At 40.7% G+C, this 17704-nt stretch overlaps 1 protein-coding gene across 6 annotated transcripts in view; it reads left to right on the forward strand.

Moving 5' to 3' along the window:
• Positions 1-17704, forward strand: part of RAPGEF4 (Rap guanine nucleotide exchange factor 4) — a 223193-nt gene that overhangs the window by 143547 nt on the left and 61942 nt on the right. For 5 of the 6 annotated variants that reach the window (XM_043525449.1, XM_037912838.2, XM_043525450.1 and 2 more), the window contains 4 exons: positions 5882-5935; positions 6126-6232; positions 8951-9072; positions 10665-10848. In XM_043525449.1, the coding sequence (XP_043381384.1) occupies positions 5882-5935; positions 6126-6232; positions 8951-9072; positions 10665-10848 (467 nt within the window). The remainder of the gene's footprint in view (positions 1-5881; positions 5936-6125; positions 6233-8950; positions 9073-10664; positions 10849-17704) is intronic. The other variant, XM_037912835.2, reaches the window with a different exon arrangement.

The following is a 17704-nucleotide window of genomic DNA, read 5'->3' on the forward strand; positions in this document are numbered from 1 at the left end:
CAGTGAAAAATTGGGACACTTTTTTCAGGGGGAAGGGAAGATGGGAGGGAGGGGTAGAGTTGCATATATAAGACAAAGCCCCTAATATTGGGATGGTCTCGATAATATTGGGATGTCTGATCACCCTAGTTAGACCTCACCCATTAATCCATATCGAGCCATTGCAGACAGAAATGATGAAACTGAAGAGAAGTTGCACGGAAGATCCATGTTAGCTGTCTTTTTGGGGCCAACTCTCCTATCTCTCTGTCAAACCTGATCATTCAAAGATAGGTCTTCACTGTCTGCCTGGGCTCTGACAATCAGAGCATTCTTCTTCTTAGTGTTTATTTGTATTAAAGTAGCACCTAAGAGCCCTAATCGTGCACTAGGGACCTCCTGTACTACATGCTGTAAAAGCACAGAACAACAAGGCAGTCCCTGCCTCAAAGAGCAGACAATCTAAATATAAGGCAGGAGACAACCAAGGGATGCAGACAGACAAGAAAATAATGAGTCCATATTGGTCAGTGGAGTAGGCTGTGGTCTCAGCATTCCAACAGCCTAACCATTCCCAAGTTTTTTGTAGGAGTCATGGAAAAGGAGAGTTTTAAGAAGGGATCTGAAGAAAGATAATGAGTTAATTTTGTGGATATTTACCACAACCATAATAATTGTTTTTAGGCCATTGTAACAGGAAAAAATATACTGTTCTGAAAAGTCATGCCTGGCTGAAAGAAAAAATTGCATCTAAATATGTGTGTTTTTCCCTCCAAAAATGGGGTACTCTCTAGCCATTGATATAGCCTCTGTTAATATTCCCAAGAACAATTTTCATGCATTAGGGAACTTTAACTACATCTGTGGAAAACAATACATCATTGTAAAGAATCATTGGATCTACTGTAGATAAAAAGGTGTAACAGGAGGTCTTGAACCAGTCAGATTCCTTTTCAGCTTCATTTTTAAAAGCTTGTTTTATTGTTAAAGAATGTATTTGTAGGAAGGTAAAGATTACCTTTGACAGAGGAGAGGAATGAGGAGTACATAGGACAGCTGGAATCTGAGGCAGCTGTATTACACCAGCAGAATCTTTCTTCTATCTTCATTTCACACAGCATGGCAAATTGAAGCTGGGCAAAATGTACTGTTGTAAACCTGGGGGGAGTGGGAGCCTGGATTCACCAAAGATGGCACAAGGAGTTGTAAATTATGCTCCCTGCACCAGCACTGCTAAAGGAGAGATTTACCCTGCAGCGGGCGGACAGTGTTACCATTGATGCCTGCTGCTCAGGGATTTGTAGGAAGCTTTTAAAACTCAGGAGATCTGTCTCACTTTGATGAAATTTTCTTTGGCAAAAATCACTGTAAGCTTAGGGTGAAACATGGCCTCACTGAAATCATTGATGTCGATGATTTATTGATAATGTTTTTGATCCCTAGATCTCAAAAACAAAGGTGATTAATTATCATTATCCCCATTTTACAGATGGAGAAGTTTTGCTGGCCAATGTAGCGGGAGAGCCCAGGAAGCAAGGGTGGCCTTATATCACCTTAGGTGCTATCCTGGCCCCAGGAAAGTCAATGGAAGTTTTGCCACTGATTTCAGTAGGTCCAGAATTTCACCCCTTGACTCCTCCTCTCCTTAATCCTTGGTGCAGCAAGGCATCAGGCCAATCCTTGGCATGAGCCTGCTCAAACTTATATCCATCTCCCTAAAGCTCAAGGGGCTGTTCTGGTATCTAGGGATTGCCAGGGTATGGGGTGCCTCATCCATGCCCACTTCTCCCCACACATGCCTCTTACAGAGGGAGTGAGGAGGTGGGTATATAGGTGGTGGGTGTCCAAAGAACCCAAGAAGAATCCTTTACTAGATGGTTAAACAGTAACTTTATTTTAGTTTGCCAAGGCCAATATTTTGAATATTTGTTATAAACCAAAACATGTTTGGGAAATGATTCTTTAAAAAAAAAATCTCTGCCTTATTTATAACTTTGATTTTTCATCTGCAGTACCATATATTGCTTTTGGAGATGTATATGATATCAGGTAAACCAGTTTGCCATTAATAGTGCTGCAGAGATCAAGAAAACACAGCAATGTTAGTGAGATACGGTGGAAAAAAGTTTCATGATTCTTCCTTAAGGTAAAAACAAATGCTGTGGCAGACAAATTAATCACATCTCCTAGTTAAGATTGTCCATAACAACTGTATGCCTCTATCAGACTATCCGGTGCATTCTCAGTGGAGTTAGTATTCGGGGACATTTTATTCAATGCATTCAGTGTAGTTACCACAGCTGCTTCACTGTAGCAGGGAAGTAGAAAAATGACAGGAAAATAAGACATCATTAGCTATGTTCGCAAGTTTTTGGTTCACTGGTCATATTCTGCTTCAATATTCTTTTTTCCCTTTGACATTTGCAGTAAAGTATCATTTTTGGTAATGGCTGAATCATGTTATGGTTTGTCAAAGAGACAGTGCAAAATGCTAAGTAATGCCTGTCTAATTTAACATTCTAATATAAGTTTGCTGCACAGATTGCACTTCAAGTATTTAAAGGGACAAGTATTCCTCCTTAATAAACTTAAATGAAGATGCAAACAATGTTTAAACTAATTAAATTTGCACCATTTATGCTGTGTATTTTTTGCTGTTTGCTAAGATTCAACAATAAAAATAGATTTTAAAATAATGCTAAGTATCCTCTAGCAGCTTTTTAAACTGTAGTTCTCAAGCACTTTGTAAAGGTAGATAAGTATCATTAGAGACGTGATTTGCCTATGGTCACAAAGCAAGTTAATGGCAGATTCCTAGTCCTTACAATTTTAATTAGTCAATTTCATTTTTGTTTCGTTTATAGTTAGTTATTGCTTCTGGTGTCATGCATTACAGTGTTTGGGTTACAAACACTGCAGGACAATGTGAAGTGATTTATGGTCCAGAAGGTTTGTGTGAGGTGTAATTTTGCTGTCTTGCTGGCAGTGCAATAAGTTTGTAGAAACAGTTTGTGTCTGAACTTGTACCAGACTGTGTTTTCCGCTACCAGTGCTGAAGTTTTTTTTTCCTTCCTGCTTTTCCAGTTACAGGTCCTTGTCTGAGAACCATGGTGGTCTGTGTGGGCAGTGGTCCAGGAGAAGGTGCTTGGGTGCAAGAGGGTCTATAGCTATATTCAAAGACTGGTTGTAGCTCTAGTTCTTCTATTCTTTGGACTCTTGGTTAGTTTCTATTATTAAGTTTTGGAATTTGACAGGGTCCAAGATTTCTTGGAGTAGTGATAAAGATCAGGGATCAGTGCTGATATTATTAGATCTATCATTTGTTGATCATGAGATGTTGCTGACTCACCTATGGACATTAGCAGAAATACCCGAGGTTGCTCTTTGATGGTTTTGTTCTTTTCTTGCTGGTAATCTCAAATGCCATGCTTAACTCCAATAAATACAGCAAGTTGTTGTTTGTTTTTTTTTACAAAGATGGACTGGACTAGGTCATGGGGAAAATATGATTCAGTGGATTTTATTTTATTTCTTCCTAATTTGAGTCATGTTCCCAACCTTGAAATCTGACGGTGTAAGTTATGACCCCTCCTCATTCCTTTATTTGATTCTGCTTTTGTATTGCTGAGTTTCCAAATCCTTATTCATTCATAAATTGAGCTAAGCTAATAACTGATTCTTCAGTTCAATGACTGAACTGAAAAATCTGAAAAAAAGAATGTGGTTAGTTTAAAACAAAAACTGTTTTATGTATGTATGTATGTATTTACTGGTTTCTCTCTCCAAAACAAAAAATTAGACCATATCAAACATGCCTTTGATCCTACTATAAAAATACATTGTGTAGAAAATAAGGGGGGAAATGCCCAGAGTTTACATTGGATAGATTTATTTTTTAAAAGTAGAAAGTGTGTACAATTTGACCCAACTCTTTTGGCAAATGTTTTAGTCTTATTAATGGGAGAAAAATATACAAACCCAATTTCATTTTATTAATTTACCTTTGCAAAGGCTTGTTGTAAGATATAACCATAATTAAAGTTGAACTTGCAATGTTTTCCACCTCTATGGAAGTGACTGAAATAGTTTTTGATTAGTGGGCCTGTGTGACTAGATCACTTACCTCCCTTAACTTCTAGTCATGTGCTTGCCTCCATTTCCCCACTCTGGTTGACTTGCCATCTCGCTTGGTAGTCCTTCAGCTCTCAGCACTAGTGGATTACTGAGGTCAGTTAGCCCTTTGGAAGAGTCTACCTCATCTGGAGTTAACAAACAGACGTCCAACACAACAAAACAGACATCCATCAATCTTGCACTGGGTCTGCCGCCTTACTCCAGGCTCAATAGCCCTTCTGCCCCTCATCGAAGGGGGTTTCTGGATACCTTAGTAACATTGTAAGGAATCCAGACCCTCCCTCTACTCTGGGTCCAAGGCTAGGCACTCTGTGGTAAATAGAGATGGTCCAGCAACTTTGATCCCTTGCTACACTTCCCTGGACCTTTCTTTCCCACAGACTTTCCTGAGCCTCCTAATGCTTCCTACCACCCCTCCGACTTATTGTAGGAGAATCTTCCTGTTCCCTGTGCTTAGGGTAGGTAGGTCTTTCTCTCTCTCTGCTGGCCAAAGGAGCTGAGCTGGTACGAGAGGAAGGAGATGTGTAAGTTGGTGATAGGATAGGCCAGCAGCAAATTACTAGCTTCTGTGGAGTAAGTAGGGAGCAGGGAGGCAATTGTGTCTCCCGGAGTCAGCAGCATGCTGTCCCTTCTGTGAGCCATGTCCTTGTGGTACGGTCCAGCCCTTAATCTTATACAGGACTCCCCCCAGGTTCATCCCTGATACAACTTCAGATGTTTGAGTCATTTAACTACCTGTCCTTACAAAACAAAGGATTTTCCTGCCACTTAGAGGTAGTTGCTGGGTCTCACTTTTTTTTTTCCTCATCCTTCTTCCATCATTTTCAGTCCTGGCGGCTTTCCCAATTCTGTATGTGTGTTTTTCTGAGATTTGCTTCCCATTTTTTATTCTTATCTTTCTCCTTTTTTCCTCATTCTCTTCATGCTTTTCTCCCATTTCTCTCCTCTTCTTCTTCTCTCTCTCTCTCTTTCTCCCAGTACCTTCTCCACTTCCTTCGTCCTGTTTCAGGATTTTCTGTCCTCTTTCCTCTTCCCTTATTACTCTGACACCTTCTCATCTCTGGTGCTTCTACCCCACTTTTTACCAGAGGAATCCATTGATACCTGAGACATATCTGTGTGCTCCTGTAAAGCAGAGAAGCTAAAGTAAGATCTGGTCACTCTCTGCTCTCTGAACTGCAAAGCCCTTCCTCAGTGGGAATGTATCTTCTTCTCCATTCCCATTTCTCATCCTGTCTCATGTGAGTTAATCAGAGAAAGTAGCTAACGGAAGAGACTGCCCTTGGAACTCAGAAGCCCCCTTTGTTTATTTCTTTACAACCAGTGCTGTGGGCTCAGAAGCAGAGACCATCACGTGTAGCTGGAGCCTCTGTGTTTCCCCTGAAGCAATCTTGCACCTAAGCCTAGAACCATCACAATAGTGAGAGTTGGTGCCTAACTGCCTTGAGGCTTGGCTTTTGAACTCTTATGATGATCATTAAGCCCTTTGTTACATTTTAAAAACCCTAAAGAGTAAATAACTGTTTATACATCTTCACATTTCATGTAATTTGTTTTAAAGTGCTAACCATTAAAATTCTTCTTTGGGATGCCTGTATGTGGTTTCCATACTTTACTAGGAATCTTCCACACACATCCAGGAGCAGAGCTTGGCCCTAAGCATTGTTCCTTACATTGTTCATCCTTTTAGTTTTAATCAATTAATCATTTTTAAGCTTTTTTTTTCTTGTTTTTTTATTATTTGTTTCATTTAAATTTTATTTTTCAGACACCTCTCATTGAACCTCACATTCCACTTCGTCCTGCTAAAACTATTACACAGGTAATGTGGACATAGATTAGACTTAGTGTCCTCACTATTTTAGTGTTCTTCACAATTGACCATTTGTGCAGAGGCTTTTATTTTATGGGAGTTTGGGTGGTATTTTTTCTTTCAGCAAGCTGTATAGTCAGATATTAAAAATGTTTAACATCCGTTCATTTTGTTCCCTTTATTCTTCATCTTCACCAAGGTGCCATCAGAAAAGATCCTCAGAGCTGGAAAGATTTTACGCAATGCAATTCTTTCCCGAGCACCTCATATGATAAGAGATCGTAAATATCATCTGAAGACTTACAGGTGTGTGTGAGCCGATTGCGTAAAGGTCTTGGATCTTTTACATTTACCATCCTCTGACTTGTGATTTATGTCTTACCATGCCTGCAGGTCTCAAAAGGTCTGAAATTTTTCTGGGATGGTATTTATTTCTGGGTGTTATGCAGTGTTTAATGTGCTTGGTAAATCCTTTCTAGGTAATTTGACTGGAAATTGATTATGAATGAAGCATACATATAAAACCCCCATAAAAGTTAATCTGACCGTTAGCTGAAATATTTTACACATCAGGGTGAAAATATAGATTCAGGTCTTTTGGTGTGTCACTAAATAATGAATGAAAATTTCATTAAAACACTATGCTACTGTATTGATCCCAAAAGAGCTGCACCCATTTTGTTCAATGTGGAGTTCTGAAAGTTCACAAGGTGAAATGCGGTTCTCACATCATATAAATTCTCAGGTCTATTTGAAATTAAACTTTTCAGTTGATAGTCTGTCTTTCTAATCTTCCTTTTGGTGGCAGCACTGTCTTGCTGAAAGGGGACTTTTGTGACACTGGCAAGATAGGCGTTGAAAGTCCAGAACTATAAATGATTCTTCATTGTATTGTCTTGCTGGATTAAGAAACCTTTGAGTAGCTTTACTGTTTAATATTTAATCTAAATGATTCATACATGATTCTGAGTATACAGAAAGTGGTTTACAATCTCTAAGTACTTCCACTTTAGTTAGTTAATCAGTGTATCACTGATGTACTTTTTCAGAGAGATACTTTTCCACTAGATTTCAGTCTAAAATTGACTGGCATTAATTTGATGTATTATAAACCAGTGAGAAATTTGGAATACTTGTGTTTATCTGAATGGTTGTATCAACATGAGTTTCTGAGGTTATAGTTCCTTATTTCAGAAAACTTATACGTGAGATACCTTGGCAGCATGCACAGTGCATGCAGGTCAGTGCTGTGGAAGCTCCTCCATACGACTCTGCCAATTTACCTTAAGCAAAAAACACCTGCTATTCTGTTCTTCGGCCTCTTGAATAAAGACTACCAGTGCTATAGAACTGTGTCAAAGTGTGTGCTGTTTATGTCATGGGGACAAATCTCTAAGATGAGAAATACTTTTTTCTTGTGATTGAATTGGGATACACCTACAGCAAGTCTTCAAAAATAAGTCACTCTCTAACCTAAATACAAGCATTTCAGTAACCCCATCACCTTCATATTTAGAAGCTGTACATGAATTGTAGAATAGTGAGATTTGTCCAGATGGACCAGACATTTCCTGTTTTGTATGTGGTTATTTATGAGCTTTTCTAGCTTTAATCATGCTGCTGGGGTTTCTTCTGCTCTGTTGCTTTATCTGTTGTTATGACAAAGAGTAGCCCTTTACATCTGAAGATGGTCAGAGCCAGGGTCTTTCTGATCTTCTTTGGGGGGGCTATTCCAGAGCCTTCGGACTGCTGTTGAGAAGGGTTTTCCTCCAGCACAAGAGCTTATACGTGGGATGTGTCAGACATGATCTGTTAGATAATTACAGCTAGCATTGGGGGTCCTAGAGAAGAGTGTAAGGAAAATTCCTCAAAAGGCTTTTTAGCACAATACCAGAAAATCCAAGTGATCAGGGAACTAATGCAGATTGTGGAGCACCATTATAATAATCTCTCTTAAGCTTCTCCTGTTTGGGCTCCATTGGTTAGCCAAGTGCTTGAGGCCTAATATATCTGTCTTCACCGAGGGCCCTGCAAAATGTAAGACTGGCCCCATCCAAAGGCAACAAATGCCCTTTATCAGCCAACTGTCTCATATTAAACTTGTTACATTTGATATCTACTGGAGTAAAGCATATTCCCCCCCCTTTTTTTTTAATGCCTGATAATTTGTAGAAAGCTTTCTTAGTCACTGTGTACATGGAGTTTGGAACTCTGTTCTGAGTGGGCCTTGAAATGCTGAGTTAGTTTGTTTCTCAGGAAAATTGTAGAAAGATGTGGCTACAGTGTAAGATAAATCTGTGAAATTTACTGCTAAAAGAAATGTAGTAAGTGTAAAAAGAATTGGATATTTATGTGAATAAGAATAGTATCTAAAGTTACATTAGCTAGGCTAAAAATTGTTGTTGCTGTTGTTAATTAGCTAGTACCTCAAATGTGCATGGCTCTTCAATTTCCCCACTTGTAAAATGGGATCATAATACTGACCACCTTTGTAAAGTGCTTGGGAGATCTACTAATGAAAAGCACTGTATAAGAGTTAGGTGTTGTTATTATTTTTTACAGAAATAAAAAAGATATAGTCCTTTACCAGTACATTATAATGATTAACAGTCATTATGTTTCAAGATAAAATTTAATCATCAACTATTGTCATCCCAGTATAGTATTGCAAATTTAGGTGCTTTATCTGTGGTATTAGGTACTTAAGGCTTCCTTTGAAGTATGGGGCATAAGATACTGCACTAGGTGATCCAGTATGGCACAGGGTAGCTCTTATGTTCTTAGAATTCCATTTTCCAGAAGGTTTGGATTGTTTTGCTTAAATAATTCTCTCAGAACTAAGCATTTTTGACAGGTCTTTCAAACAAGTATAAATAGATGATAGTGAATGCTTCAGCATTGTTTTTTCTATAATGGGGTCTGACTAGTCCTGCTGATGCAGTTTGTTGATACTGCTACTCTTGACAGATACTTTAAGCAATCTCCTTTTACTGACCTGTTTTAATATGATTTTTTGACCCTCAGGCAATGTTGTGTAGGAACAGAACTGGTCGACTGGATGATGCAACAAAGTCCTTGTGTTCATTCACGAACACAGGCTGTGGGCATGTGGCAAGTATTGCTGGAGGAAGGTGTTCTGAACCATGGTAAGATGGTAACTTCTTTGTCAGATTCCAGCTAACATGTTGGAAATGCCTCCCATCAAAGTCTTTATGGGCCTCCTTCATGAAAAGAGAAGGGATTGTGATCCCATTAGGAACACAGCAGATTGCGTCTTAATTGATTAGGGTAAATTCAGCAGTGTTGACTGCAGCATTCCACTAATATGTCTTTGTAACTCAGGGAAATGTTAAATTGCAATCTAATGGTGGCAGGAATTCTAATTATGTTATTAGTGTTTATTCACAGTTCACAGTTAGTGTGATTATATAGTCATCTTTGTATACATGGAAAAAAAACCCATGAGATGTGCTGGCACAATGACATTAAAGTAATGGATTTTAAATAGAGGTGGGCCTGAGTTACAACATTGCGACCTGGATCCAGAATGTTTCCAGGTGTTTGGATCCATGTTTTTGGGTTGGCCAGTTATAAGGACCACTTAAAAAATTTCAGATCTGGATCTCAAACATCCTAATGTTCAGATCTAGATTTTGGTTTGGGTTTATCTGTTTTTTTCCCCAACCTTTACATATACTATTGGTAGGTTATCTATGGAAATGGATTTTTATACAATACCCTTCCCCTTCTTTAACATCAAAAACCCTTTCAGATCAGGTTCAGTGTCTGAGGTTTTGTGTGTGCAAATCACTGAACTTCCAAACTGCACCTATATCTACCTGCTTTGTCGCTTGCACTCCAGAGAGGATTCATCCCTGTAGGAGGGCAGAGTGTTTTCTCCACTGCCCTTCCCTGAGAGGGATTACAGCTCTAACTTCTGACAAGGGCTACACAGAACCTGCAGTGTTTGCTGCATGGATGCCATGAATCAGCACAGCACCTTACCACTCTAGCCATTCCCCCTGTTAAATCAGCATTTCCCACATTTGGAGTGGAACTGCCTGCTTGCTTGGAGGGGAGATTGTGGGTGCCTGGCACAAACACTGCCAAGAATGTCAGAATGTCTGCCAAGATAACATTACAACGGAGGAAAAAGTGTTTTCCTCCGTTGTAATGTTATCTTGGCAGACATTCTGCTCTCAGAGGCCTTCCACTAGTGTTTGTGCCAGTGAAATTGGCCCTGCCAATATACACAGTAGCCTTCAGGTTGTTAGAGTAGCTTAGAAGGAGTTTAGATACTTCTTAGTATATTATTACCTTTAGGCCTTGGCCACACCAACTGGGTAAGGAAATCATATTAGAGGGTCTTGTTAGAACAGCTTTGTTTAAATAGAGTTGTTGTTAATACAATTATTGGTCCAGTGTGGACAGTTTCACTTGAATGAATTGCTTTGGGAAAAAAAGGTGTGTGAGAAAGCTACAAGTATAGAATCCTTTTAGAAAGCATTTGTAGTGCAAAATTAAGGAAAAGTTCCTAGACCTGCAGTTTTGTACAAACTATTAACGTGTATCAGAAAGAATAAGGGCAATTCACTCTCTTGGTATTTCTCTGCCATTTTCTCTTGCTTGTTAAACTATTATGTCTCTGCCACACACCACATAATACACCATTTCTGTGAAGGTTCCTTTTTAATGAGGAGAGTTTAATACTGATACCTGATGTCGATGTTGCTTTCAGTGGATCAAGAACACCATTTCCAAGACAAATACTTGTTTTATCGATTTTTGGATGATGAGCATGAAGATGCCCCAATGCCAACTGAGGAAGAGAAGAAGGAATGTGATGAGGAGCTGCAGGATACTCTGCTTCTGCTATCTCAGATTGGTCCAGATGCCCATATGAGGATGATTCTCAGAAAACCGTAAGCAGATTAATAGGTTAATATTTTAGATCAGTCTCAACACCCCTGAATTTTGCAACACAGTGGGGTTAAAATTTTGGCCCAAATATATAGCCAATTCCTGTGGCTCATGCCTCTGGCCTCTGAAAAAATCTTCATAATTCTGCAAGCCTTTTTCTCCATATAACAAGAGAAACTATGAGGGAGCTGTGGCGTATTGATAGGCTTCCTTTTGGCTGATTACTCCATTTCAGCATCAGTCCATTGAAACTGTACAGAATGTAAAAGTGTCTTGTAAAATCCATCCAGTTTTAGCCCATATCACTGTTTATAAGTTGGGCTGCGAATTCAAGATGAGCAGCCAGGTCTGTAAATAATCACTGTGTTCACCTCTGTGGGAAGTACAGCATGTTGAACTTTTATTTCTGCTTGTGGCACCTTAGAGACTAACCAGTTTGCACAAGTACTCCTTTTCTTTTTAGGAATACAGACTAACACGGCTGTTACTCTGAAACCTTTATTTCTGCTGCCACTCTTCACAGGAATAAGAGAATATGCAATTTCAGAATACCGCTACGTTTAACGCTCTCAGAGCTGGCATGCCCCTCAGCTAGCTGTCAACCATTAAAAATAAACGGAATGTTAAGATATCAACACAGCAGATCGCTTCTTACCTGTAATGTTCAGTAGCAGTCGTTCGGCCAAATTCATCTGTGGTAGAACTTCATTGTCTTCACTAGAGTTATATCCAGGATTAATTTGGCTCATTGCGTTTACTAGCAAAATATTAAACTTTCCATGACTATGGTTTATTGATATGCTTTTTATTGTTATACAATCAATATATATTTTTAAATATTCTGAACCTGGGTCACATAAAGAGGTCTTGCCTTCATACCCACCAGGCTAAACTTCTGTCTCAAAACCATTGGTTCAGTCCATGTTTTTATTAATATACTCCAGGTACAGTGAAACCCTCACTAAGGTCCTCCTCCCGTAGGCAACGCTATGTCTTAAATACTCAATTTGTAGTGACTGCAAAGCTTCCAATACAAAGTTTATTCAACCTTTATTTAAAGACCCCTTTATGAGGCACATGAATTTTGGTGACTGGTTATGACAGGTTTCATTGGCTTTTAAGTGAACTGAGAATCATTTTTTCAAGTGAACTTCTGATTTCATAAAGGTCAGTTCAAGAAAGATATGCACACAAGGCCTGATCCTGCCTCCTTTGAGGTCATTGGCAAAATTCTTTTTGCATTTGTGGGAACTGACCTGGGCCTATAATGTAGCATGACCGTTTTCCTACTAAAAAATTGCGTGAATACAATAGAACTATTCGACAAAAGAGTCCTCTTGTTCTTATGTGGTGGGTTATATGGGCCGGTGGTGCCCGAGCTCCACCAATATTCAGAGCACGTGGGCCCGGCTCCACCAATGTTCAGGGCCAGGCCTCTCCCCCAGCCCCGTCCACCGGCCCCGCGCGCCTCCCGCGGAGTGTCCCTGCCCCTTGGGCAGCGGCTGCTGCCACTCCCCGCGCTGTGCTCCCTCGCCAGCCGCTGGCTGGCTCCTTTCACGCCGCGCCCTCCCGCACTGCTCCACCACTCCAGCTACAAGGGAGCGGGGCGGGCTAAGGCAGCTGCTGCTGTCTGCGGAGGGAGGCGGCGCACGTGAGGTGATGGCAGCCCGCCGCCCCCTACCCCCCGGGCGCTGACCCTTCACCAGTCAGGCCACTAGGTGACTGGGCGCACCCTCCTCTCCCCTCCCCCCCGGCGCTGGGCAGTGCGCACACAGCGCTGCGGGGGCTGGTGATGCGGGCTGAGTGTGCTGCCAGCGGCAGGCCCACCGGCACCAATTCTGGGCCCCAGGGCAGATCAATCACTGGGTCCCCTGGCCCCCTCCCTTGGCCGGGGCCACAAGCCCCCCAGCCCAGAGAAGCCCCGAGCGCCCCTCCCCTGCCGGAGGAGCCCCAGGGCAGTTGCGTCGACCCAACCTGCTCTGGGGAAAAGCCGCAGCGTCTCTTGATTCAAAGACGCTTTTGTTATGCCCCATGCAGGTTCCGGGACGGCTGAGACAATGGTATTTGCTACTCCGCTGCCTCAGCCACCCTGGAACCTGCATGGGGCATATCAAAAACGTCTTTGAATCAAGTGACGCTTTCCCCCTGAGCCGGGAGAGCTGCAGCGGCCAGGGCCCTGGAGCCCTTTTAAATCGCCCTGGCCCTTGGGCAGTTGCCCCCTTTAGCACCCCTCTCGGCGAGCCTGGCCAGCTGGGACAGGAGCTCCGTGCTGCTGGTGGGGAGAGGGCTGGGGGGAGTCCTCCTCTGGCTCCAGTCCTGGGGCAGCCTGCCTGCACCCTAAACTCCTCATCCCCGACCCCACCCCAGAGTCCGCACCCCTGGCCATTGCTCTCACTCCCCCTGCTCCCCAGCCCTCTGCCCTAGCCCTGAGCCCCCTCCCAAACCCTCCTCCTCACCCCCAGTCAGAGCCCCATCCCCCCACACTCCAACCCTCTGCCCTAGCCTTAAGCCCCCTCCCACACCCCAGAGCCCGTATGCCCCTGCATCCCCACACACTGTGCAATATAGGGAAACTGTTAAATGCTTACTGTTTCCAATCCATGTTTACATTATTTAAAAATATGTATATTGGCTTACAAGGCAGGTGTGTGGGGGCAGGACTTGGACCCTTTCTGGGCACCACCAAAAATTATACAAACCTGGTGTGCATTGCTCTTGTTCTATTTCTGTTCTTCATCCTTTCCCTCCTCCTCCTCTCTTGTCTCTGTGTTGTCTGTTTAGAATGCTCTTTGGCACAGGGGCCTGTCTTATTATACGTATGTGAAGCAGTTAGCACATTTTTGAGCACAACATGAATAACAACAAATGGTTAATAAAAATATTGAATTTCAAGAAGTATAAGCATTGAAATCAGATATTTGGTCTTGTAGAAGATGATTTCTAGTGTGACAGTACTTTAAAATAGATAGCTTCCATTTTTGTTAATGCTAGAGGTCACTACTGCACTGAAAATCAAAGGAGCTTTCCCTGTGTCACACACTAAAGGAAAGCCAAGCCATGAGCCCGATGCTTCTGCAAACCTATCTAGGGTCAGTGAAACTCAGCATTTTTCACTCATGGAGTTTTCCTATCTGTCTTCCATGGAGATGGGGAGCAGAACTCCTCAAATCCATGAATAGATGGGAGTTGACCTATCAAACTCAGGGACTAACAGAGAATGGTGGAGACCAGAACCATCTCTGCTATTGACACATACTTTTGCACCACTTCCTAGCCCCTCACCACCTAATGGTTGCATGGCTTCTGTAGAAGTGTTCCCATGGACTACGATGATTACGTGCCCACCGAATCCTTCTGCATATGGTGGCTTTCCCTGGACTCAGCACAACCAATATAAGTTAATACTGACAAGATCAGTGATAATTATCACCCTAACTCCTTCCAGACAGTTCAGAGAAGGGTGGGGGAATGTTGCTGGGGATAGTGTCTGTTCCGCCTCCATATGTCCTCTCTTCACCTCCACAGGCCAGAGCCCCATGGAAAATCCTCTAAGGATATTCCATGAGGTGTTGGGAACAGAGAGAACATATTTCATATTTTCAGCCTACGGTACCATATTAGCAACTGTTATATAGCTCACTTTTCGTACATTACATTACTGGAAGTTGGGCATCTACTTAGCTTAGAAGTCTGTGCTAAGATGTATCAATGCCTTTGAAACCTCAGTGGATCCTCAAAGGCCTAGCAGTATTCATTAGACACCATTACACCTGCCAGGAGTTCAAGGATGTGTCAGGGCCTCAGGGACATTGGCTCTGCGTCAACCTGAGCAGGACCCCCAATTTGCAAACCAACACAGCTGCTTTTATAATAGTCACCATTTCCGGAGAGGTTGCAAAGCTCAGATAATTACCAGGAAACAAATAGGACAATATTCTTTGATGAGACAATTACTTTGAGAATTTGATTGTATAATGAAGCTGTTGCCTTGAAAGGTACTTTCTATTGTTCGCAATCTGCAACTCTCTAGTAAAAAGTGTCGCTTGTTTTGACAGCCAACTTAAAAAATTCTCTGTTTATTACATTAACTGCAGCATTTTAACTGTCAAACTATGAAAGAATGTTCTATAGTTTAAAAAACAGAATAGAGCTTCAGGGAAATTTTTGACAGGCTCTTGTTGCTATTGGTATTTGAAAAAAACACACATACATTGTGAATGTGAAATTAGCTTTTTCTGAAGCTGCAAACATAGCTCCCTGCTATCTCACAATGCCTGCTATCACAGGTGGAGACCTGTAGTAGGTTCTTGGGAAAATATTTTAGGTCTAACATAGCTCTAACTTGCAAGCTCTTCAATCCTTCAGTATGAGAATGACATCCTGAAACTGTTGGGTTTTTTTCTTTCTATTTTTTAGTTTGTGTTTAATATGTTTAGCTGTAGCATGAATGATGGTAGGACCTAATTAAACATGGTATAAATATAGTATAAAGCCAGACACTAATGACAGAAGTCTGTCTATAAGGTGAAAAATGAGCCTTAGACGTAGTATTTAACTTAGGAGGTGATACAGTAATATATATTCTCTTTTGCAGTCTTATACTCTAAGTTGTAGTATGTTAGCAGCATGACTCTTAAAACAATAAATCTATGCTACAGATTTCTTCTTAGTGTTCATAAGAACACATGTGATCACTAATAAACTCTCTGTGTCCCGGGGACCTTACCTTGGCTCACACTTTTAAAAATATGGTGGGTATGCATCATGTTATAGAAAGGAAAATAAAAGTATACTGTACAAGGAAAATAGAAGAGGACACAATATATAGCAAAATAAATGTTGTAATTGCTAACAACCATTTATATAGCACCATGAATGTACTCTCTTACCCCGGAAAAATTTGGTTCTAATGCCAAATTCAGCCTGGTTTTAAGTGGACACAACTATAGTGATCTTTTTCCTGAAAGGCCATATTCTGATTTTATATAAGCCAATGGGATTTTTCACCATTAGCTTGAAATCAGTCAAAAATTAGCACTGAGATAAAATTCAGATATTTTTCTGCCTTCCCTCTTACTGAGGTTTGCATGATAATACAAGATAAATATGTGATAAAATGGAATTTAAGGAAATTGTCCAGGAGTCCTGAATCAATAATTCCACAGTATATGGTATAAATCACAGAAAGCAGTGATACAAATACATTTCGTGGCAAATAAAGTATTCAAATAAATTATTCAATCATAGGGCCAACATCTGAATAGACAGATTTAAATGGCCTTCTTCCATAATATGGTGACACACACACACACACATATATTAGTGACAGCTAAAAGTAGCCTATTGTCTTGCTTTCACTGTGAGGGCATACCACGGAAAGATTCAATATTTAGAATCATTACGGAAAAGATATGAACCTTTATGAAATCTGTGTTCACTTTAGCTGCCACTGTAATGTGTTTATATGTTTATATTTGTGTAAAATAAAGTTATACTGGCCCTCAGCTAGTCCCAACTCAGTTTTTATCATCTCAAAGTTTGGGATCAGAAGTGTAATAAAAATAGTAAGTGACCTTTCCAGCACATACATGGTTTCTTGATGGTTAAGCAAATTCTGTATTTTTGTCCACATTCTAGTAAAGAGAAGCTCAGTGTCTCTGACCTTGATAAATTCCCCAAACAGTGAACAGTATTTATTGATCACTTAATATCACCTGAGGTCTCCCATCCATTAATGAGTAGTCTGGTTCTCTGTCTATCCCCATTTATTATCCTGTGTATAACCAGGCATTGCTGCTAGAATGTGTCTCCTGCAGAAACTAGGTCTTTACACAGCAGGATCCTACAAATCTATATCAGTGGGGCACCACACAGGTTTAACCGAAGCAGTGATGCCTAATATCTCTCCATGTGACATCTGGAGAAGCAGAAATAAAGACTGGGTACATCCACTATAGATTTCCACTCCTCCCCATGTCATGTGTGATAGTCTTAGTAATGCTAAAGGAAGACAAATGAACACATCAACAGAAGAATATATCTGTTTCTCAGAAGAGATCTCATGCAATTGGACATAATCGTTATTTTTTAATTGATGTATATCTTTTCCCATTTATCCAGACATGCTGCTTTGTACACATCAAATGTGATTAATACTATTGCTTACTTAAAGAATATATCGGTTTTAACTGTTAAAGCCTTACCTCATGTTGTCTTATTATGGCAGAAGAATACACAGTGAAAGACACTATGTACTAGCTTAGGATACAGAGCTTGTTTTACTGAAGAGGGCACATTGGGCTGAGTTATATTCTCACTTATACTGATGCATCTCCACTGAACCAAGTGTGGGCTTCACCCTTGTACTTGAGAGCAAAATTTTGACCAATTGTTTATAGTAAAGGCAACTGGAAAGTGAACATTTTAAGAGTCACTAGAAGGCAGAGCAGTACCAAATCAATTTCTGTTATTCCCTGTACAATTTATTCTGTTCTGTGTAAGAAAAGCATAATTCCATCCATGCTATCTTTATGCTAAGGTGTCCTTTCATCTGTATAATAATAATAAGTACATGCCATTGGTAAATGTAGAACAAATGAAAAATTTAGCTTGCCTGGCAGACAAGAGAGGTCGATTTATCTTATATTTTGTATGATCTCTTCACTACTACTTTTTACCAGTAGACATCTCCAACCAATTCCTTTTTAGGAAAAGATGAAATACCCTAACTCCAGAGTGAAAAGATTGCTAGGTGCTGCAACAAATCTCTCCCCATCTCTCTCATAAATGATTTAGTTAGTCTGTTGCTCCAACAGGTGATTAGACATACAACTTACAGAGCAATATATTCATTTTTAA

Source organism: Chelonia mydas, chromosome 11 (genome assembly GCF_015237465.2).
Source record: "Chelonia mydas isolate rCheMyd1 chromosome 11, rCheMyd1.pri.v2, whole genome shotgun sequence".
In the NCBI taxonomy this organism is placed as follows: domain Eukaryota; kingdom Metazoa; phylum Chordata; order Testudines; family Cheloniidae; genus Chelonia; species Chelonia mydas.